Source organism: Barbus barbus (genome assembly GCF_936440315.1).
Source record: "Barbus barbus genome assembly, chromosome: 19".
NCBI classification, from domain to species: Eukaryota; Metazoa; Chordata; class Actinopteri; order Cypriniformes; family Cyprinidae; genus Barbus; species Barbus barbus.
The window spans coordinates 20813789-20839005 of NC_136747.1; the positions used below are offsets into that span (position 1 = coordinate 20813789).

General features: G+C 37.9%; 1 protein-coding gene across 1 annotated transcript in view; it reads left to right on the forward strand.

The window, feature by feature from the left end:
- Positions 1-24595, forward strand: part of LOC306885591 (nuclear factor of activated T-cells, cytoplasmic 1-like) — a 44134-nt gene extending 19539 nt beyond the window's left edge. Inside the window, exons 7-10 of the mRNA XM_079442236.1 lie at positions 6839-6894; positions 10524-10656; positions 13343-13981; positions 23052-24595. Of these exons, the coding sequence (XP_079298362.1) occupies positions 6839-6894; positions 10524-10656; positions 13343-13981; positions 23052-23107 (884 nt within the window). The 3' untranslated portion in view covers positions 23108-24595. The remainder of the gene's footprint in view (positions 1-6838; positions 6895-10523; positions 10657-13342; positions 13982-23051) is intronic.
- Positions 24596-25217: the final 622 nt, after the last annotated feature.

The following is a 25217-nucleotide window of genomic DNA, read 5'->3' on the forward strand; positions in this document are numbered from 1 at the left end:
AGTTTAAATATTTGTTATGTTATCTAAGGTCTATTGTGAATAAAATATTGATTGATGTGATTTGAAAGTCTTTTACTTTTCATTTTATTCAAATAAAAAAAAAAAAACGTCCCAACATTTCTGGAATTCGGGTTGTAGATAGATAGATAGATAGATAGATAGATAGATAGATAGATAGATAGATAGATAGATAGATAGATAGATAGATTTTGTATCCTTTGTGGCTTTGTATGAACGTGTCTGCTGAAATGATCTGGTCCATCCACATCACAGTCATCTGTGATTAATATGTTTATGTTACTAATCTGAGTTCACTGTCTGGTCTAGATATCACAGCACAGTCAGACACCTCAAAGAAAGATTTTGGCACATGCTGATGACTAAAGATAAGACAACTCCTTTTCTTTCTCTGTAGACGTGGACAGAGAGGAAGAGGGAGAAAGAAGAATTTCTCAACTTTAAAGTTCTTTAAGTTGGCATCCTGAGATGCATATCAGGTTAATATTGTTGGAGAACTCACAGTGTCAGTGGTAGAGCAGCTTGTTGACATTTTATGCAAATTCGTAACAACAGAACTTGTTTTTGTTATCTTTATTTGACACTGGCCAGGCCTGTGACCTATAGTGGTTCCTTTTCTAATCAAACATTTTTCCATTGACTGGAAAAGGTCTATGTGTTTTTGTGCATGTGTGTGTTTTTGTGTGTGTGTGTGTGTGCTTGGGCCAGATGTGTTACAGTTAATATGTGCATGTGGGTGTGTTACGGAACAGTGGGGATTCCTAACAGAAAGAAAAATAGAGGGCAGAAAAAAGAGTGAAAGAAAGAGGCAGACACAAAGAAACTCCCTCATGAGAGAGGAACGTTTTTACATCTGGACTCACTGGACTTCACTGCCTGCCCAGCTGCAAAACCACTTAAAATACTTTTTCCCCACTTTCTTTGTGCATTGGTCTGTGAGTGCATATGATAATGATGTAGCACCATGCTTTGACCTGGAGCATCTTATTCTTACCCTTTAAATTTAAGGTATCCAGGTATAGACTGTATACCAGACCGTGTGTGAGTCGGTCTTCATTAGAACAGTTAGTTGACTTAGATTCGTCTGCGGTCATGGGTGGTTCCCGACAGCCCAGGTGAATATTGGTCTCCACTTTTGTCCATAAATACCTTTTCAACCAATTTCTTTGCACCTAAACTTATGGTGAACAGGCAGATGCTAGTTTGATTAAACACTTTAAATCATTGGTCTCAAACTCAATTCCTGGAGGGCCACAGCTCTGCACAGTTTAGCTCCAACCCTAATCAAACACACCTGATCCAACTAATCAATGTCTTCATGATCACTAGAAAATTCCAAGCAGGTGTGATTTGAAGCTGGTTGGAGCCAAACTCTGCAGAGCTGTGGCCCTCCAGGAATTGAGTTTGAGACCTCTGCTTTAAATCTTAGAGTTGGTACCTGGTAACGTCAGACTGCTTCCAAAATGATAAAAATTGCAACAAAGAATTAAAAATTGTGACAACCATTTAAAATCCACTTGCAAAAAATTGTGTGTATGTCTGTATGCAACTTCATCAAATATGTGTTGAGGTGTGTGCACCAGTTGTGCAAAGGGTTGTTCAAATCCCTAGCCTTCCCTATTAGCAATAGTAATAGTGATGCTTGCCTTAACGAGCACCACTAATAATGTTATAAGTTGCAAGTCGTTTCTCATACGAATCTCTGTGTGAGATGAGTTTGTTCTAGTGAAGCTTCGTGAATGAAAATCTCATGCGGGAGTACGCCTTTCACACTTCAGAACAATAACCTCCGTGTGAAGGAGCCCTGAGGTTTGGCTTATCCTCAACAACCCTCGGCAACAATGGTGCACTCTCACAAACAAACCAATCACGGCCACAAGCCTCAGGGAATCCCTGCATTGTCTCCTCATTAAGGAACAACAAAAAATAATATTAGACATTCATAAACAGACCATCCACAACAATGGCCTGGCATAATTTGGCATCTTTTATTGTTTTTCATTTAAACGCAATGAAAAGGATATTTTTCGAGCACATTGTAGCGTTTTAACGTGGCATAGAAGAGTAGCACTCCTCACCCGAAGACTCCACAGCTGCTGTTCATTAGCACATTCTGGAAAACTGGCTCGCTTGAGCATCTGCAATTAGGGTCATCCCAGCCTGAGCTCCCCTTTCTCTCTCGTGCCATACGCTGATCCCTTTTGCCCAGAAGAGGAGGGGGAGTCTCTCGCTGCTGTAGCTCGGGGAGGACAAGGGAGTCTATTCACAACGCTGTGGCGAGCAGGTCTGCGTTGCCGCATCTGTGTGTGTTTACAATACAACAGTCTGAGGGAGGCTTTTGGACGTGCACTACCACCACCACCACCCAGCTCCCTGGCTGCCTACTACCCTGACCGCCCAGGGCACTAAGATTTCTTTCTTTGTGGCCCACCCTAATCAAAAACACAACAGGGCTTTTGATTCTGAAGAGGGCTTAAGAGAAGTTTGGCAAGTACAAACTGATCCAGAAACAGTTTTCGGCTTTTGAGGTTCGTTTTTGAGTGGTATTTGCTGAGACAAGCATCACTAGCTATCAGTAATAGTCCGTCCCTAATTCTTAAAGGAATAATTTACCCAAAACTCTTCTCAAAATTCTTTGCATGCTAATATGTCGTTCCAGACCTATATGACTTTCTTCTGTAGAACACAAAAGATGCTATTTTGAAAAGTCTCAGTGTTTTTTTTCTTCCCCTCCATACAGTGGAAGTCAATGGGGTCCAATGTTGTTTTGATGTTTATCATAACATTGACAAGTCATGCTAGTTTGGAACGACCTGAATTTTTGGATGAACTGTCCCGTTTGGTATTAAAAGGATAGTTCACCTAAAAATGAAAACTGTCATCATTTACTCACTTTCAAGTTGTTACAAACCCATATGAGTGTCTTGATGGTAGCCATTGACATCCATAGTATTTTTTTTTTTCCATACTGTGGAAGTCAATGGCTACCGGCGACTGTTTGATTACCGACATTCTTCAAAATATCTTCTTTAATTTTCATCAGAAGAAAAACACTCATAGAAGTTTGAAAAAAACTTGAGAGTAAATGATGACAGAATTTCATTTTTGGTGAATTGTCCTTTTAGACTTTGTGTAAATTATTGCGGACCTGGTGGCTTTCTAAACGATCAGAATTTTTCTCACCAAAGTTTGTGATCAAAAGCCATATTTAGGGACCAGAATATCATAGCGATACGGGGTGGACATTTTTGACTTGAACCAGTAAGCAACCACCCTAGCAACGACATAGAAACATCATATAAACCACTATGAATTAGCAATTGCATTATAAGACCCTAGCAAGCACCCATCAGCAGCAGTTTATTATACATGTAACCACAGGTAAAATTGGTATTTGATATATGTCAGGTTGATCTTGAAAAAATAGCTCAGAATATTTATTGGTAATGGACTTTTTTGCTTCTCTCTGAGCAAGTATTCTGATATGACGTGGTTAGTGGCTGAGTCTTAGGCAAGAGGATTTTTTGAGCACCTTGTCAAGATGAAGTACATCATGTCCTCATCAGTCCTCCAGCGCGGAGAGCAGGCAGGTATTCCACTCACATGGCTCAGTCTGAGCAGAGAAGAGGGCTCTTATGACCACAGGCTCCACAGTCCTGCACTAGCACTTAAGGACATCCCACGGGAAGGAAGGCTCAGGGAAAAGGTTTAACCTTTGCAGAGATGAGGAGAGCAAGAGAAAGGCTGGGGAAGAGAGTGACTAAAGATTGTGAAAGAGAGAATGTTATTCACAAAGAATTAGAGCTTCAGTGACTAATCAGTTATAATGGATTCATTTTTAAAAGTTAAAACAGTTTTCACTGAGCTTGTTTCAGTGCATTCTGGGATTGTATTCTCTGCGAAGGCCATGTCATGCTGCTTTATCAGTTGGATTGGATTAAAATGGATTCATCAGTTGAATACAGTATTTCATCAGTTAATCATTAGCTCCTAACAATGTGCAAATTGACGTTTATATAATTTAAGCTATATGTTGTATTCCAAAAATTACTGAAAGCAACATAATCATTTGTGTAACTATAAAATTGAAAAAAATAAGAAAATTGATTAAATCTTGCACCCTTACAAAGTGCTGAACTTGAGAGGAAAGTCTTGAGTAGAGGTCTGGGGGGGGGGGGGGGGGGGGGGGGGGGGGGGTTCATAATGGCATTATGTTGGTTTACCACATGTCTTGCTCTCTCCCCCATCCATAATTTTGGGCCTCATTCAAGTGGCGACGTCACACACAAGAATTTGTATTAGGGTAAAACAGTATCACTGATGGAGACAGTCATTTGGTCAAGTTAACGTTCTCTCTTCTGTTTATTTGAACTTTTATTTACTGATATATTCTCATTTTGATATTTATACTACATCTAAAAAGATTTTTAAATGGTTTTTAATGTTTTCTTATGCTCACCAAGACTGCATTTATTTGATCAAAATACAGTAAAAACTGTAATATTCTGAAATATATTACAATTTAATATTTTTGTTTTATATTTGAAAATATTACATACTGCAGTAATGCCAAAGCTGAATTTTCAGGAGCCATTCATTACTCCAGTCTTCAGTGTCACATGATACTTCAGAAATCATTCTAATATACTAATATTTGGTACTGAAGAAGGATTTCTTATTTTGCAGTTTTGGATACCATGATTTTTTTAATTAGTAGAACTTTCAATAGAACAGCGTTTATTTGATATAGAAATATTTACTTGTCACTTTTTGATCAACCCTTGCTAAATAAAGGTATTAATTTCTTTCCAAAAAAAAAAAAGTTTTTAAAAACAGATTTAACCATAATGTATTTGGCTGCTGACTCTGCGTACTTCGTGGAACTGATCTGAAAAAGAGCAGGAACAAAAGAGAGAGAAGGAGACAGTGGGAATGGAGGTTCCCTCTAGCATCACATTACCTTCCAGCAGTAATGACAGACCATTCCACCACATCACAGACCGCAGCGCGACTAGCCAGGGATGCCCTTACTGTCTGCCCATGAAATCTAGACCCCACGAAATCTAGACCCCACTGTCTAAGCTTTCCTTTAAAATGCAATCAAAATAGTCTCAGCATTCCATCTTTAAAGGCTGAATAATATGTCTGGAATAGTTTGAGAAGCTCTAATGGAAAATTACCCCCGATGCCAGATTCATTGCAATCAGACGTTACTCCACTATTGTTAGCACGCCTCTAAATCTGATACTATTCTGATCTATTCGCTGCATATGCCGTTGAGTAACTTTATAAGAACTGAAATTTGAAATTTGACCAGCAATTTGTCTGACTTGAAGCTTGGGACCTCATATAAATATTTCAAAGAGGTGAGAACAATACATATGATCTTTTTCTGTGGTATAAATAAAGCACTCAATGTCTAGGAATACAATCTTCAGGGTCCACTGGAGCATATTTGTCATAGAAAATGATCATGGAAAGCCAATACAGTCTTTTCCACCACATTCTGTTTAAACCCAGGAGCATCATCAATGTGAAATGTATGATAGCAATATGCAATTATGTAAAATTATGACAGCAGACGAGCCAATGGAAAGTTTAAAAAGATGCGTTGTCTATTGTTTTAAATAAAATCAGAAGAAATTCCTTTCTTCTGCTTGCTTGCTTTTCTTCTATTCTGTCTAAGACACAATGATGCTTTATATTCTCATGTGTGTGTCTGTGGTTTGCCCTAGCGGGTCTCTGCTGTGACCAAACTACCCTGCGGTTTTCTCCTGCTTTTACGGTCTGAGTAAAAACGTCTTTTCAGTGATGTCTTAACTAAAAATAGCAAACGAAACCTTAATATGTCTTTTGTTCCCGAACGTTTGTGTGGGAAAGCCAGTTTGTGTTGAGAAACCGGAGGCTGAAAATAGTTAAATAAAACTTTTTTATAATAAGGAGAAAATAAGCCAGAGATTGGCGATCGAGAGAAAGGACAGATGAGAGTCTGTGACGCGTAAGCACGCCACACGCTCTTTAGCCAAACAGCCGCTGCTCATTATCTGAAGCAGAGTTTACCAGGCCTTTTATTGGACCCTTCAGACACTATTTGTCATGAGTTGCGAGATTCCACAAGGGGCTGATGTAAGCGACTGGTCCCCCTATAGCAAAAGCACGTCACACGCACACACTTCTTGGCTCTGGTAAGATCATTAGGATTGCATCAGCCCCCCATCTGCCCAAGCGGGTCAGAGGCAGACAGGACATGATGTAATCGCAAGGCTGACTGCAGTATAGCGATAGCTCTAGAAAGACTTTTGGGATCTCTGCCTTTTTAATGTTAGACTGAGGGTGTCTACTGGTTTTCTGATTTTTGCTACAGGACCCAGATTTCGCATTGGATGTCGAGTGGTGACTCAACACAGTACCAAAAATAAATAATTATTATATTATATTACATTACATTATATATTATAAGTTTTTTATTCATATGAAAAAATTACATAAGCACAACCATTTAAAAATATTACAACAGACTAAATATTCTATTAGTATTCACCAAAAATTCATAAAAACAACAAAATACATTTATCCCCATCTCATCTATTTATCTGTGCTAACTATGCATAGTTATATGGTTCATTATTATTTTTATTTATACTCATTTTTGATTTGTTCATCATTGTATGATATATATATATATATATATATATATATATATATATATAATTCTGTTGAATTTAGAATTGAAGCTCTCTGGTGTATTCCTTTGCATATGTGAGGTCAATCTTAATGGTATGCTATAAATTTGTGCTCTTTTTTTATTTATTATTTGCAGATGGCCATCACATATGGGAAATGGAGGCCAAAGTCAACAGAGAATCATCCAAATCTGTAAGTCTGCCATTTTTCACCTTTTTTTACAATTAAAAACAGAAGCAAGATGAAATCCTGAGAATTGTATTAATTAAATAATACAAATATATGCATAAATAGATAAGAAAAAGAGTTTTTTGTAAGATTTTTTGTTGTGTTGTTGTGTTTGAGGCAAACAGGTTGTTTTTTGTGTCTAAAGCGGATATAATGTACGTGTTGAGCCCTACTCTCTGCTCTCGGGAGGAAACACACTCACACACACACACACACACACATACATATACACATAACAAAAGCACACGCAAACCTGCTCCTTGTTTTCTCTATGGAAGATTCTTTCTGTGAGAGCTAAGGGACCACAGTTTAGACTCTGGGATTAGACAGTGTTTGTGTGTGAAGCACTGCACCTGCTCCCCAAACCACACACACTTGTTAGGTAGCACATGTCTGTCTGTAGAGCTCAGACTGTTGGAAGAGACCCATTCTAAGCTCCAGTCCTGGAGGGCCGGTGTCCTGCAGAGTTTAGCTCCAACTTGCCTCAACACACCTGCATGGAAGCTTCTAGTATGCCTAGTAAGAGCTTGATTAGCTGCTTCAGGTGTGTTTAATTAGGGTTGGAGCTAAACTCTGCAGGACGCTGGCCCTCCAGGACCGAGTTTGAACAGCCCTGTCTGTATTGTCCAGCTAAGAAACATAGACTTAAGTTCCGGAATGTAATAGAATGTTTTAATCAAAGGCTATTTACCATTTCATTTGTATAATTCTAAAATTCCTTCAAATTTACGGCAGAATTGTATTAGCTTCTGTCTGAGCTCATGTGTTCATGATGAAGAGAGCTCTATGTCTGTCACTTATTTTTTTAGGATGAATTAATGTTTGTTTCTTCCGTGCATGAGCCAAAAGCTCCCTGAAAGCTAGCCTTTGTCTGGTGTCTCTTGGTTCATAACTTTATGTGAGCCTCCACGCCTGGTTTCAATGCTCAGCGAGTGAATGGAGACCATCTGTTTGAATGGAGTATTAATGTGTTAGACAATTTTTTACAAGGACGCCTTTGATTTCTGCCCCTCCCTGCCCTGCTGTGTGTGTAGATGTATATTTATTTAATGTGAACCATTTTCTCACACAGTCTAAACCACATGGCTCTTTTAGTTTGGTAAGGTGGCTTGTGTCAGCGGCCTTTTGGATGTTTTGGAAGAGATCTGTTTGTCTTTTCACAATCGACACATTCATGTGCAAATCCAGAACATAAAGCTTGATCTTCTTTAAAGTCTCATTACTTTTTCATATAAACACCAACATTTGAAATGTGTTGCTAATATGTGGTGTCTGTATGCAGATGCAGAGCTTGACTATTCAGTCGGTGGTGATTAGGTGCAAGCTCTTAAAAATCATACAGTAAAATGGTAACATTGTGAAATGTAATTATTACTGTTTAAAATAACTGTTTTCTGTTTTATTGTATATTAAAATCCAGTCTTCAGTGTTGCATGGTCCTCCAGAATTCATTCTAATATGCTGATTGGCTGCTCAAGAAACATTGCTTATTATTACCAATGTTAAAGTAAAGTAAAATACTTTACTTTACTTTACTTTACTTTACCTGTAAAGTGAAATAAAGTCTCTTTACTTTACTTTACTTTACAATGTTGAAAACCGTTATGCTGTTTAATATTTTTGAGGAAACAGTAAAAAAAAAAAACAATCAGAATTCTTTAATGAATAGAAAGTTCAAAAGAACAGTCACTTTTTCAATGCATCCTTGTTGAATAAAAGTGTTAATTTCTTTAAAAAAACAAAACCCTTTTATATAGTAGAATACGTGTGCATTAACTGAACCAGCCTAAAAACTAGTTTATAGCATGATTTAAGATAAAGAAATTACTTTAAGATTTTATTACTCTTTTGTAACATGAAATGTCATCTTTGTCACAGCTTTGGAGATTTCAGTCGTTCTCAAGTGAAGTAGATAAGAACTGTAGGCCTGCTACCAAAATAGCTTCTTTTGGGCGTAACCAAGATGAGGCCGCCAAATGACCTGAATTGCCTTTTTTTTCATTGAATATGCTGTTCCACTCAGAAGCACATCACATTACCAAAGTAAAATGAGTTGTGATAGACAGTTCATGTTGGATTTATAGGTACATGGGTGTATCGTTGCCATTTTTAACACATTGTTTAAGGTAAATCAGAATTTTGTTGGAGTTTGCTGTGGGCCAAGGGTCCTGATCACAGCTGCGGATTAGACTAATGGATGAAATTCTCTCTAACACATTGTGCTTGGTCTGGCTTTGCTCTGCGGCTAAGGCGATGTGCTAATATAAATAGTCGGGGAGCTCACCTGCACATGGTTCTAAAACCTGCAAGAAGACTGATGACTTCCTCTCTGGCTACTGTACAGCACCTCCATCAATCTCCTCTCAGTCACACAGGGTTCATCTAAGGGTGGAGGAAAAGAGGTTGGGGGGAGATAGACAGTTTGACACTCCCAGCACCTTTCTCATACTGTAGTTATAATCGCAGACGGCTCAGCGGTCAAAAGTTCAGTGGTGTCTGGAGACAGAGAGGGGAGATGCGCAGGGGAAATAAACTGTCTGGACTGAGTCCCCGGACACTCTCTCATTCAGGGTGAGAAGCGCAAAAATAACACCATCTGCTGCATACAGTTTGGTTTGTCTGAACCTCATCTGCCCCGAGCTCACAAAGCCACAGTCGCTGGATGCGTGTGCGGCTGTTGGATGGAGCACATGGTGTAAGGTTGAATAACGGAGACAGTGTTGTTAAGGATTCTGGTATCTAGAAATTGCTTTCATTAAAATGTCTGATGAAATTTTTCCAACTGCTAGTGCTGAAATTCCTTCTATTTTCCTCTCTTAATATCCAGGACTACTAGAAGTAACCCACACAATGGCTCTGAGGTGTTATAAAAACATTGTTCTGTTTGTTTGAGCATCCTCACCAGCCCAGCACAGCAACATTGTACATTTATTTTGGCCATTTGTCCCTTAATGAAGGTTGAAGGGGTTTTTTTCCCCCTCATTCCGGTCACCTGATGGTTTTTGAGTTCCATGCTTAGTTGGGTTTCAATAGACATTTAAAATTACACAATTTTATCAGTTTGACAGCAGTAGTACTACTGGATGAGAACGTGAACTGAATTGAGATTAATAATGGCACTATATTGTCTAGGTGCTTGATAGCACTGAATTTGTTCATAATTGACAAATTTGGCAATGTTGAAACTGATATTGCGCGGAGTTGAATCAACACTGATCTGGCTTGAGTTGAATAATGACGCTGATGTTTTCAGTTGAGCTGTTTATCACTGAATTTTACTTGTTTCATAATTGATAAACTTCACACAGTTATTAAACTGAACTGAAAATGACACTATTGTCTTTGGTAGAGCTACTTTATAGTTGAATCGAATTTGTTCATAATTGACAAATTTTACAATATTGACACTGTTATTGAACTGAATTGAATCAACATTGAACTCACTCAAGATGAATAATGACAACTGTCTTCAGTTGAACTGACTAGAGCTAATGACACAAAATAATTTTTTTTGTTAGGGCTATATAAATAAAGGTGGCTTGACTTGACATTGGCTCACCCGATTCAATTTCAGCTCATATTTTGAATTTCAGGTGGCTTTGCTTGTGGATGTCCCACCATACCGGAACCAAAGAATATCCAACCCAGTTCAAGTGAATTTCTATGTTTGCAATGGCAAACGGAAGAGAAGCCAGTACCAGCGTTTCACATACCTGCCCACAAACGGTAAAAAAATCACCTCCTTCTGCTTTAATTCATACACACTCCTTTATTTCTAATCTGTGACTGAATTAATTCAGAAGAAATTCTGAAGCCCTTTTTAGTGGATGGAATTGTGGCTAGTTTTTTTCTTTGTTAAAATCATTTCCATAAAATTTGTTCTTTTCCATACCTGCTCCGGGAGCAGTGGAAGGGCAGTGACAGGGTGGGGTCCAGTATGTGAATGCTATTATTCAAATCCAGACTGGTTGCCAGGTGAAATAAAAAAAAAATTACTTGACATCTGAAAAGTCCTAACCACTGCTAATTCCCTCAGGCCCAGTGTGCGTAACCAGTGGGTGGTTCAAAGGCTTGAGTCAGACCCAGCGTGTCCCAACCCTGTCTCCTGAAGTGTGGGCACTGCAACTGCAGGCCGTCCCACTCACCCTGCAGTACTGTCTATTTTTAGACTGGATGTTATAAAGATTATGCATTGTGTCTGTCCAGCATATTTTATGAATAATTGTATTTTATGGCCAAAGCAAAGGACCCCTAAAATAATCAAAATTAATGCATCTGTTAGTGGATCTTACTTTTTAAATTATTATTGTTGTGCAGAGTCAAATACATGTACATCAAATTGTTGTACGTCATACATTTAATGTGGGTGAAACAATGAAACATTTAGCTAAACATTAGCTCCTTTAGAGGGCAGTCGTTGAGTCATTGCCAAGCACCCCTAAAATAATTATTTTTAAAATTATTTTATTATTTTTTAATAACTAATTATTAATTAGTTAAATAAATAAATAATATTGTAATTATTAAAGTAAATAATAAAAATAATAAATGTAAAAAATAAATAATAATAAAACATATTCAATCTAAATAGATAATTAATTGCATCTTTGTAATAACCGTTAATGATGTGCAGTCATATATATATATATTGCAAATTTTTATTAATGTACTTAAAATGTGCAATGTGCAAATAGACAATTATTATTTTTTTTTTTTACAAAAACTGTTAATTGTCAGATCTTTATATATCAAGTCTTAAATTACATTTTAAGATAACACTGTTTATTATTAATCATGATGAGGTCTGTTTATTTGATTTCATATTAACACAGAATAACAAATGGGTCCTGATGAGTATAATGAGTCTTCAGAAATAATGAAGCTTCCGTGGTAGGTGTTAAAAATCTGAATCATCTGGCTTTTGAGGTTAAACATGAGGCGGAGTGACAGATATCTGCATGCCTCTATAGTCATGTGCTAGAAGCCTCATTTCCCCTTTATGGGCTTAAAATAGGTGTCTAGGCTCTATTTTAAACTTGTGGTCGGTCTGGGCGGCACAGAGAGTTCCCCTTTTTCTCTGTATTGATGACAGAATGCAAAATAAAACTTTAGGGTTTCTGTGGAGGCATGTTGGTGTGAGGGATGTCTCATCGCCAAAGAAAAATAAACTGCTGCTGACAGTCTGTTGAGAAATGCAGCCAGAAGTTAAAAGGTGAAAAATGTAACATCATGAGGATGAAGAGTTTGTCAACAACAGATGAATTCTTCCCAGTAGCGCAACATCTGTTCACCAGAATCATATACACCAAGAAACAACAGTGAGGTAGTTTTTAGTTGTAGACAAGTAGTCATGTCATGTCATTTCAGTGCCTTCAATAATTGGATGATGAAAACAGAAGTACATTAATGACATTTTGAAATTGCTTTAGAAAAGTTTGTGTATTGGATGTAATGGTGTATTTTCCTGTAGAAACAGGAAGTTTATATACTGTATATATACAAACATTGAAAAAAAAGTAGCCAATAGGCTTATATTTACATCACAGCTGTGATTTGCAATTTGCTTGTCAGTTACAGATTGTATTAAGGGGAAGGACATTCTCATTCTAGAGCATCTGTTTGGACAAAAATTTATTGTCAATATTTCGGGGTTTGACCTTTTAAAAATTACTTTTGTATTTGTTAGCATATATCCTATATATGACCTCAAAACTAAAAGTAATGAACTAAAAGTCACAATACTATTTTTTTTCTTTTTTCTTTTCACAGTCTCAAAGTCTCTTTTGCTATGGTGTATGTCAAAAATGGGCAGCCTTACTGTTAGTTTGAACTCCATGCACTCAATACTGTATGTACGATCTGCTGATCTGTTTCTAATCCAGTCTCAGTCCAGTTCTTAGCTCAGTTGCAGTTTAGCTCATTTAAACCTGAGATCCCATCTTAAAATGACACACTGAATCTTCTACGAATCTTCTAAGAAAAATGCTTAACTTTTTTTCTTGATGAAAAGGTTTTTTTTTTTTTCTTGGTAGAGCTATGGATGTGAAGCTACAGTAGCAGTAAAATATTTCATAATGCACGCTTATATGGTATTAGCACTGGGGGCAGATCCAAAAAAAATAGCCCTTTTATTTTTGAAAGCAGCTGGAAGGCTCTTGTGGTGATGATTCATCCCTTTTTTCCCTCTTTCTTTAAATATTTTCAGTTGGGCGGGAGCGCGTACCCTCAGACACAGTCTCATTGATGAGAATGTTTGTTTCGCTGTGGGTATCCTAGCCACAAACCCACTCACTCGTGCTAGCTCACATAAAGTCACATGAACCCGGAACGTGTGTTTATTCGTTTTTCTCCTTTCCCCGGTTTTCTTCATCTGATCTTTCTCTGTGCTCTCTTTTGCCCTTCGCCTCCCTAGTTCCAACCATAAAAACAGAGCCGCACGACGACTACGACCTCCCCCAGGTATGTGCGCCGCTCCATCCCGCGGGGTTGGCGCTGCATCCGAAGCCCTACTACAGCCCCCCGGCGATGACCCCCATGATGCCCTCAGAACTAAGGCCTTGTGTCACGGGCTCCTTTGCATCCAGCCCTCAGAGACTGGTGGCAAAACCCACCTCCCTGTCCTGCTCGTCCTCCCCCAGCACCAGCCCCAAACTACAGGATCTTTCCCCACCTCACCTCTCTTCTAAGTGCCTATCTGCGGGATCGAACCTTGGCCCCCAGTCTCCAACGGTCCCACACGTCTCCACCATCCAGCCCACACCCGGACGCTACCCACAGTCCATGCTCTACCCAACAGGAAGCGCTGCATCCTCTCCAGGGTCCCATCCTTCCACCCCAATCTCTGCACCAGAACTCCCCTTCACTCCCAACCACAGTCTGACCCAATCACAGGCCACCAGCGAGGCCTCTGCGTTAGCAGCTCAGATAACCAAAGGACCAGTGAGGAGTGGGTCCTCCCCCCTCCTACAGGAGGAGGGAGACGCCCCCGCCATGCTGGCTGTCAGCATCAAGCAGGAACCACAGGAACTGGATCAAATGTACCTAGATGATGGTAAGTGACAGCGCAATGTTCCAGCGAAATATAGTGACCGTGTGCACCGTAGTCTGGTGATGTAATGCCCAACAGATGTTTCTAATTGCTTGATGTTTTTGCCTGAGTGCTCCCTCACAAAATTAAGATCCAACGCAGCGCTAACCGTACCGCCACAACGACAGCGGCCCTGTTCCATGATGTTTAATATATTGAGAACGCAAGTTAAATTAACTGGAAAGTTAATGAATGACTTCATCGGTTTGCCTTCAACTTTTGCGTTAAATTTTAAGCATCTGTGGAAGAAATGTTCAACAGATGGAAGAATTTTAATATCAGATCTGTCTATTAAATCATAAAAGCTAATAGATAATGGTTTTCTAGTTGTAGCCAGATCTTTGACTAAATGGCAAAAAGTCCACATCGCAGCTTATTCTGGCCCAGAGCTATTTGAATGACATAAAGCAACCAATTACAGTTTGTCAGTTTTCATTTGGAGCAAATTATCCGCATCAGACAAAATTCAAACAAAGCGTCAAACATATATTGAGAACAAATACACTACCGTTCAAAAGTTTGGGGGTGGTAAAAACTCTAAATAACTTTTCTATTTTAATATACATTTCAAATGTAATTTATTCCATGTATACAGAGTTTAAAAGTTTTTTTATTTTATCTGATTTTTTTATTTCTATAGCTATGACCTTATAAAAACGTTTTACATTTAAATCCTACTTTGAGTAGTTCAACAGGATACCCAAGTAGCACCCTTTGCATACTTATTTAACCTGGCAAACTCTGGCAAATCCAGTGAATATTTTAACCTTGTAAACACAACTTTCTTTATCCAGGCCAACTGATTAAAAAAACCCTGTGTGCCCTGACTCTGGGAAGTTATGTAATGTCAGCCAATCAGATTAGAACGTGCAAAATTGAGAAATCACTGTCCAGTTTTATATGTAATATGCATCAGGCGATCCCTGGCTGGTTTGAGGGTGTACTGACATGGAGACTAATGGCTCTCTAGTGTATTCGCAGAGACCCAAACCTTATTGGTATTGAAAAGATCTGCTAAAACATCACATGGTGCTTCAAGCCCAACAGGAGGTCACTTTTCAGCAATGTCATTAAGTTTGTATCAGGGGAATATACAAATAGTCTGGACACCATTCAGCCCGCAGCTTTTCAACACTATAGACCATATGACAGGCATTTGTTTCTACAGCCCTAAGAACACTTGAGTATGTGAAACTCTTATATGCTAATTTAGTGAGGGAAATTGTCTTGAATCATTCTGCTAGCGATCTAAGATCCTTTCTTGGAGTTTAAAGAAGATGTCTGATAGCGGATTACAGATGCCATAGAGGTTTCCTTAAGTTCCAGACGAGGCTTAAGTCTTCATACATTTGAGCGGTTGAAATATAGTCCATACCGCTCAAACTAAGCGGAAACATGGACAAGTAGTTATGCATGGAACGCGAACGGGACTTTTTATGGGTTTGCTTGTCAAAATTATTACCTGTCATTTCTCCTCTGGCAAAATTTAACACGTTTTACCAAGCGCTGACATGACTTCCTGTGTCATTATAAGTTCGGATTGCATTTCTTGTAGATTGCAGCTATGATGGACTCTGTCAGGTGTGGCATTCGCTGAGCTTGTCAACCACCCTCATTAATTTGATTTGAAACAGAGGCACTTTTCTACAGGCACAAAACCGTCGTCCGTCATGCACGGCTGTCAGCACATCTAGTATTCAGGTTTTCTGATGCTATAGCTGTCTTATTATCATTTGAAGATGTTCTTACTTCTTGTAATATGCTTGAATAAGCTGTCGGGTGTGATGAAGGTACTTTCAGACTTCACCACCAACCGCTTAACCAATACTTCAGTCTTCATTTACTGCTCACTGTTTCCTCTGATACGCTCCTTCTGTTGTTTTCCTTTGCTTCTTGAGGAGGGGTTACAAACCCTTTTACTCATGGAAACTCTTACAAAAGCTGGCTGTGAGCCTGGCTCCTGGCCTTCACCAGCCATAAGCTTTGAGGGGCCTCATTGCAATAAAGCACACTGACTTGGCCGCTGCCGACGCAAGCCTGTGGCTTGAGCGCTGCCAGGAAGCGCGATCCAGCTCGGCCCAAGCCAAAGCAGTAGATCCTGCAGTAAAGGAGGGGGTCACTACGGGAACGGCTCCACACCACGTGACCCAAGAGCTGGGTTCCCCATAAGAAACCACAACAAACTTTCCAGTTTAGCCTGTGGGGCTGTTAAGAAATGCATGTAGGAGTGGAGAGCAGTTTGAACATTCACAGCATTGAGCAAGTACAGGACTTGTGAAATATATTTATGCAACATGGTGAATTTAGAATGCACTGTTAATTTATGACTATAAATAGTGGGAATGTTATTAAAACTGAAAAGCACCATCATCTTTAGTTCTGTTTATGAAATATTAAGGTGTTTTTCATGCCGTTCCAAACTATTTGTTCAGCCAATTGGATCCAAATGACTTTCAATGTATGGATCAAAAGTAAATGATGACAGTATTTTGGGTGAACTAACTATCCTTTTAAAAAATCTAATTTGTTGGGTGCTTACGTAAGTGTTTGAGTAGACAAGATTGGCTAGACGTTGTTAGTCACCTCCAAGTTGTGACTAACAGTATCGTAATTTTAATAATATTGAAGCAAAGGCCAAAAACATCTTGTGGTTTGGTACTTGGTCAAGCTAACATAGTTTTTGAGGAAGATATACCCCTGTGGCTCAATTATGTTGCTGGTCATTGCGTAGATGAAAAATCCCAGTGTGATTGTGATCCTGACCCAGGGTCTGTTTTTCTTTTCTTCTGCTGATTAAAACAATTAGGACTTCTGGGAGTTTTGGCGCTTGCGGACCCCTTAATGAGGCTAACAGTGCTGGTGGGATAATTGTTTGGTAGTTCCTTGTTCCCCCATTGTTTCCTGAAGGTAGAGAGCGGGCCAGGTCTCCAGGCTCTATCACACGGATCCAGCTGCTGCTTATCCTGGTCCAGCAGGAAGCAGGTTCTTGGATTACCTCACATCCACATATTCACTTCCCAGTCAGAGTCACAAAAGCAATCCCAGAGATACGAGACCTTTATATCAAAGTTCAAGAGGTACATTTGTCAAAATATATGGTGTGTATATATATATATATATATATATATATATACATACACTTATATTAAAGATATTCTAAAAATATTTATTTATGAACTAATGGCCTTAATTTCTTAATTTAGTTGGAAAGATATGTAAAATGTTCAGCTGGTTACTAAAATGGTCATTAGCTATAATCATAAAGCATTCTGAGATTTTATTTAAATGTCGGAATCATTGAATGGAGTGGAACATGGAATCGACTCCGGATGGCTCATGCCATGCTTTACTAAGTGGGTCTGAACTGAATTTTTTGGTTCAGACATTTACCTTTATACACTTGGCACATGCTTAAGTTACTTACTTTGAATTCGAGTGAAAAATTCTGTATACATTTGATCAAATCGTGTTATTTCAGCATTATTTACATACTGTTAGTTTTTTAAGCTTTTTTTTAAACTTTTGTGTTTTCATTTTAATTTTAGTTATATTTTAATCTTTTCTTGTCATATTATCCTTTGTATTTTTTATATTACTGTTTAGGATTATTATTTTTTTTTAAATAGTTTTAGTTCAGTTTTAGTTTTTTTGTTTTGTTTCTCATTTTAGTACTTCAACTTACACTTATTTCAGTTGCAAAACCAAGATTTCAAATTTTCATTTAGTTTTAAGCTTTACGTCTAATATTTATATTTATTCTGTTTCAGCTTGATTTCATTTAACAAAAAGGGTTTTTGATAGTTTTAGTTAACAATAATAACCCTGGTTCATGCATTCCCTGGGAACTGAACCCATGGTCTTAGCTTCGCTAGCAGCATGCTCAATTGTTGGAGATGCTATTGTTTTTAATGAGATAAATGGTGTAGCATTTTTAATGTGTTATTGACACATTAAACATGGCATCTAACATTCAGATATATTTTTCCAAGCAGAGGGCTAATAAAAACTTAAATGGCTAATGCACTGAATCATGAACACCATCTCTGCCACACTCTATAAAGTCTGTCCATGCATCATCTTCACTCTGAATCATTTATCACGTGCTGAAATACCTTTTGAGTCATGCTAAGCTTATCGGGTTATGAAGGGTAAGTCTTGACTATTCTTTGGTGCCAATTCAAACAGCACCAGGCTGAAGTCAAAAACGCTTGTTGATATGAAGCCCTAAGCAGTGTCTCATATTTCAGCTATTATTGTGTATCCAGTCACTTATCACTTGTTGAAGCCCTTTCATTAGACTCTTCATTCGAAATATGGCAGCAAATTGAGATGTATCCTATGGCAACTGCCAAGAGTATTCTTTTCAAGCCAACAGTCTACAAAAGCAGCATCGCAGTACATGAGTCACTAACTGCTATCCTTAGCCAAAACCCCAAACCAAAATTGTTGACCAACAGAGACTTGAAAACAATCAAAGTTTCCTTGGTCTTTTCAAAATGTTAGTGCATGTGTCAACACCTACCAAGGCCGTCTTTATTTACCATGAGCACTCTGTACAAGACGAAACCTCTTCAAATGTAAGTTGTCATCTTGGCTCAAAATAACAGAGTCCCTAGAGTCTCTCTGCTCAACACAAATATCTTGATTGCTTTGGATATGTTCATGTTTCATTTTGTACTCTTTCTTTGTGGGATGCTCTCTTAAGCACGAGTTCACAAGAAATCTGTGTGTCAAGGAGGCACACAGTTCAAATGGATTTGGATGATCATGTCAGTGTAAGGTGAAACCTTGAGGGAACTGTGAACATAGTCAGAGTTATGCTGCTTGCAATGAATCTGGTTCAGTTCAAACACGTGCCGAATGCTGAAAGTGTTAGTGGATGCTTCGTCATCACAGCAAGGGTATTTGGACCAAGACATAATAGGTCATAGTTTACCAGCTCTCACGTAGTTGTATTACCAGTAATATAATCACAGAACAACTTATCTGTTTACTTCTATTCTAATTTCTGATTGGCTGAATATTGTCCCACCATTTGAATCACTCCACTTGTCTGTGCTTGTTCCAGACAAACTATCAGTCTGCATTAGCGGTAGGGATTCACCCATTCAAACAGAAAAAGTCACTGAAGAATCACTGAATCATATAATCTTTATAATTGTTTGTTTATTCAGCTGATTCATTTTAAAAAGGCTGATTCATTCATCACTGAAATATAGCAACTGTATGTTACTCAGAGAAAACAGTGCATCTAAAGAGTAGGTTACTTGGTTTTATGCTCATAGAACCATGACAGTTACTGTCAAATTTGAAGAATATATACCATTCAGAGGTTTGGTGTCAGCAAGACCTTATTTTAAGGAATTCATGCTTTTAATTAGCAAGGATGTATTAAATTGATCAAAAGTGACAGTAAAAACATTTATGTTGCAAAATATTTATTTTCTCATAAATTCATATAATATTTCTGTTTCATATAAATGTAGCTTTGCCATCATATGAATAATTTACATTTTAAAATATAATATAGATAAGTTATTTTTAAGTTTTGTGATATTTCACAATATTAATTTTTACTGTATTTTGACTTCTTTCAAAAACATAAAAAACCTTACCAATTAATGGTGTTGGTGTAATTTAGTGATTATGTAGTGATTGATGTTTTTGAAATTTTATTGTGCATTCAATATTTATTTGGTTTGTAGTGCTTTGGGTTTACATTTTTATTCTTAGATCTTTTTCCACTACAAAGTGTCTGTCCTTTCAGCTCATTCAGTAGTCTTTTAGAATCGAAAAGATGCTTTCTCTAACGTCCAGCTGACCATAAATCATGCAAATAAAATTTTATTGCATGTGTGCAATCGTGCAGGTATTTCTTCCCAACCTCCTCTGTTTTGACAGTTGGGAACCTAGTGATTCAAGAGACCTGCGTTTTAATGTCTAAACTCCCATGGCAGTTGTCAACGCTCACCAAATTTTTCAAGAAGACGTATTAGCGTAATTTACTCCCAGCTGTCAAAGGTCCCTAATTGTTTCAGCATGGAGTGGTGTTTGTGTGGCATGTCCATGTGTGACTTTCTCCCCATAATTCAACCAATCTTATTGATTAATTTCCTGTTCACATATTAGTGCTACTCAATCAGAACGCTACTGGCAGTAGTGTATCATATGGGTAGGCTTATGCCCAAGTGCATATGAAATCTTAAGGGATTTTAATATTTGGAAGGCTGTGAAAAATATTCCTCCATCTTTAAGCATATCAGTGGTTCGAGTTCTGGTATTTTGGGGTAAATTTAAATACAGTTTTCAATGTTTTGTCAGCTGACTGTTCCCGATGTTGTTGATGGTGTAAGGTGTTTCCGAGTAATGGTTCTTTTAGTCTTTGGAAAATGATCCAGGAGAAAAAGTGAAACCAGGAGCCTGGGAAGAGGCCGTGTCAGGCTGAGGTCAGGTAGGCTGGGTGCGCCGCGCCTCATGAGGAGATGAAAGACAGATTCGGATTCATTGTTTAGCGGGAACGGTAGCATTCCAGACGACTTCTCCGTCCCTTAGGCAGTTTTGCAGTGGGAGCGTGAAGGCCATGGTTCATTTGCAGGGAATTCCTCAGCAGGCTTCCTGGTCTTGGCCGGGAGCGACACTTGAGGGGAGGAAATCCACCGCCTTCAGCCCACATGCGTCTGCTCGAACTCACTCTCTCTTTTTGTCACAGACTTTAGATTTTTGGGATTTTAAAGCTTACGTGATTATTTTAAAGGTCATATAAGGACTTGTGAAACAAACTAGTGGTCAACCAAAATGGGTTTTCCAATATATCTTTTGAAATCGTCAGTGGATCTCGAAAAAAAAGTATCAGTTTCCACAAAATATTATGAGCAGAGTAGTTTTCAACACTGATAATAATAAAGCAGCAAATCAGAATGATTTCTGAAGGATCATGTGACACTGAATGGTGCTGAAAATTCAGCTTTGCCATCACAGAAATAAATTACGTTAAGATGCATTAAAATAGAAAGATTATTTTAAATATTATTTTACTGTATTTTTGATTAAATAAATGCAGTCTTTGAACGTTTTTCAAAAACATAGTGTATTAAATATATAGAATACAAGATGGTGATAATGCTTAATATGTTGCAAATAATTAAATTTAAGAATGGCAAACGAGGCATAAATTTATTTATTTTTTTATGAAAAACACTTACACAAAAATTAGGCCTGAAAAATGTTCGCTGTTAGATTTTGCATCTGACACAAGACTTTCAGTTCTAATAATCTCAAAATGATCAAACTTATGCCAATTCATTGGCACTAATATAAGCGATGCAAAACACAGAACCAGTTATTTATGTATAGATTGCAATTAAATTTGCGGTCAAGGAAACAATGCAGAATTCTACTTTGAGGATGATATTCCTCACCACAAATGAGAAAAACACAGACAGCTTGTCTAATAGTTATCAAATGCTTCCTGCAGGTGCTTACGTCCATGCTAAAGAATTCAAAGGCCAGCTAAAGCGGTCTGTGCTGTGATCGTAAGGGAAGAGGAATGTGCTGTTTTGAAACAGATAGAGCAACCGATGCGGTTGCCTATCTACGTCCCTCAGAGGTTTGAGTGAAAACGTGAAAGCGAATCACTCTTCTCAGAGCTAAAAGGCTCAAATGTTTTGCAATAAACCGCTAAAGGCTCAAAAACTGAAATATACAGACATTTAGGGAAGGGTAATGTGCTGTGTGTTGGTCATACAATGCTCCCTATGGGACTGAGAGTAAGATGATACGTCTGCCACTAATATGCTAACATGCTAACTTTAAGAGGCAGCCTTATCCGGTTTCCCCTGCTATCACACAGTAAGTGAGTGCCAGGCTGTTTGTATAGCCTGAAGCCATGCTAAGTCACTTCCCATGCTCGGGCCAAAGAACACAGCTGACAGCAGGAGCCAGGGTCCTAGTGTGTGGGAAAAAGCAATGACAGATAGAGGGCAGGAAGACAGCAGACAGCTGGAGTTGCAGGGACCTCCATAAGAGGGCATGAGATCTTCTCCGTCTCAGAGAAGCTCCTCAGAGAAATGTGATTTACTTTTATTCATGTTAGTTATTTTGACTGTTTGGGGAATTATAATAGGACATTTGAAATTAAATTCCTTTTCCCCTCATTCAATTCTTTTCATATGTTCCTTGGACCTAATCAAAACTGATCACATTGACATTTTGTTAATCAGAAAAAAGTACATTTTTCTCATTAAATATTTTTTAACTGAACATTAGTCACATTACAGAAGTAAAAAGAGCTTCATACTGACTCATATTTTGAATACTCTAGTCATAACCACCAGATGAGTACACATACACTACTACTGTTAAAGTAAAGAAATAAATATTTCTTAATATTTTAGGAAGGATGCATTAAATTGATCAAAACTGATATTAAAGACATTTATAATGTTACAAAATATTTCTATTTCAAATAAATGCATTTTTTTCAAGTTTTTATTTATGAGAGAAACCTGAAAAAAAGTATTACCGTTTCCACAACTGTTTTCAACATTGATATTACTAAGATTTCTTTTTTCTTGAGCAGCAAATAAGCATATTAGAATGATTTCTGAAGGATCATGTGACCGTTGAAGACTGGAATACTGGCTACTTTAAAATATATTAAAATAGAAAACGGGTATTTTAAGTTGTAACAATTTTTCATAATGTTGTTTTTACTGTATTTTTGATCATATAAATGCAGTCTCGGTGAGCATAAGAGACATAAGGGATACTTTTTAAAAACATATGAATGGTTGCGTATGTTGATGAGACACCTGTATTCAATGTGATGCAAAACATCTTTATAACATAGAACATTTTAGTGCAAGATAAGCAATACATCATCCATATATAATAAGTGTCTCAGTGACAACAGTTTAAAAATATTGTAAAAGTGCATTTAGCAATATTTTCCTGTGGTGATACAATGTCTACTGCAGATGAATTGTTTGTTTTGGGTGTAGCTTAAAAATAACATGATTTCCACTTGTTTTCACAGTTAACGAAATCATCAGGAACGATCTCTCCAGCATCTCTGTTCATAGCCATGCATAGCAGCCTAAGGTCCCTCTGAGAAGACCACGGCAATCATGAACTCTTCAGCATACCAAATTTCTGACAGAAGATCCGAATCAGCAAGACCTGAAAACCAGCCTAAAAGCACAGAAAAAACAAGCGCACTTCATTTCAGAATTTATCAGCACATCCTGCCGAGATGGAGAGCGTGCTGTTGTGGACCAAGTTGTCTCTCTTGCTTTCTTATTTACTCTCTTGTACTCCATGTAGCTTTTTAAATTATTACCGTAAGTGCAGTTTGACGTCTTTTCTCTGTACACAACTATGTATATTTCTAAAAAAGAACATTTTGAGTCTGGTCACAAATCAGTAACTTTGCAGGCCAAAAACCAGACGTGCAGTTGACGCATGCACAATCCTAAACTATAACCTAAAGTTTTTTCTTTTTTTTGCTTTGGATGCATGCATTTGTGAGTGCAGATGTGCATGTCTGAACGCTCACTTTTGTCTTATTTTTGTTTTTGTTACATTTCATCATCAAATGGCACAAATACGTGTGGTTAAATGAAGGATCTGTTCCTCATGAAGAAGAAAACATCGATGACTGATTGCCGTTGTGGAGACGTTTGTTTGAATATCATTTTGAAGCCTTGACCTGTTTGTAAGCCAGAACGGCCTTATTGATTTGCCTTAAGCTTATGCCAAATTGTTGTTTTGTTCATCATTTGACAGCAGATGTCTGTGCTTATGTCTCAATAGCCATTCCATGTTTATAGCTTTTGTATCATAATATCAGGTATGATATGTACTTGTTAACTGGAATTTTTATGAATAGAATAGAATAGAATAATTTATTTGGAGTGAGCTGGAATTAATCAAACACAAGCCATAAGGGAAGTATAGCAATCCTATTACCTTTACGGTCACATTTGGTAGCAACTTTGTGATCAGAGATTGACTGGACTGGCATTTGTCAACCATCCGATATTATTCTAGCTATTTTTCAAGGCAAGATAATGGTTTCAGATTAGGCTACGCTCTTTCAAGCTGCCTTTGAACAGCTGAATATATGTTACACTATAACTGCCTCTATGACCTGATGGTTTACTGCACTGTGCCTTAAAGTGTTTATCAAGCAGGAATACTTTTATATGTATTTGTCGTCTCTAATTATAAACGTAATGCATGTTTCTCAGCATATAATGAGATTTTCGTACAGGGGTTTTTACTGCCTGTACATTGTATCCTGTCTGTAGGTTGTTAGGTAATGTATGCACTTTAATTTGTATTTTTCTGTACTGGGATCTCAGAAATACCACATATTGTTTTTTTTGTTGTTGTTGTTGTTTGTTCTTGACAATCAGGCCTAACATGATATATTCTTGCGCAAGGTATCAGTGACAACAACGGATTGTTTTTCTTGCAAGTATATGTATTCAATTTACCCATGCTAGTCACATTTCTATGGTGCATTTACATTTCAGTACCAAAATATGCACAATAAATTCATGCTTTGTTGGCTCTTTTAGATGTGTAGTGTTGAATGGCGTAAATATATGCATACAAATAGATATAAAGTTTTTATATTGTAACTAATTCAAGAACTCAATTTAATAGTCAGTTAATTATCAATAGTCAGTTTAATAATGCATGGTTAGCTGTGCATTAAATGATTTTAATGCACGACGTGCCTCTGCGAAGTAACATATAACAGTGTATGGAGAGAGAGAGTGTGTGTGAGTTTGTGTGCATCAGTTAAAGCAGCAGATTAATGTGGAACAGTGATTAAACTGACTTGGAACTACCTGTCCATTAAATGGTTTTACTTCATACCTGCCAGCCAATAGACCCTTTTCACATGATGTCACGCAACTTCCGTTTTGAGTCGAAGCAGGGTATTCTTACTTCCGCCCGCGTAATAAAGCGCTATCGCTACCAGCATTGAGTTCAACCAGACACTTATACATCTGCCACAAATACGATTAAAGGACGACTGCAGCTTTCTACTCTCGTCCTCATTCAAGGCGAGGCGTCTGGCATCTCAAATGAACCGATCAGCGAGATTTGCAGGTTGAAGTCGAGGGAGGAGATGTGAATGAAGAAGTCATACTTTCTGATTTCCGCGACTCTTGCGCAGTGTTTGCTGTCT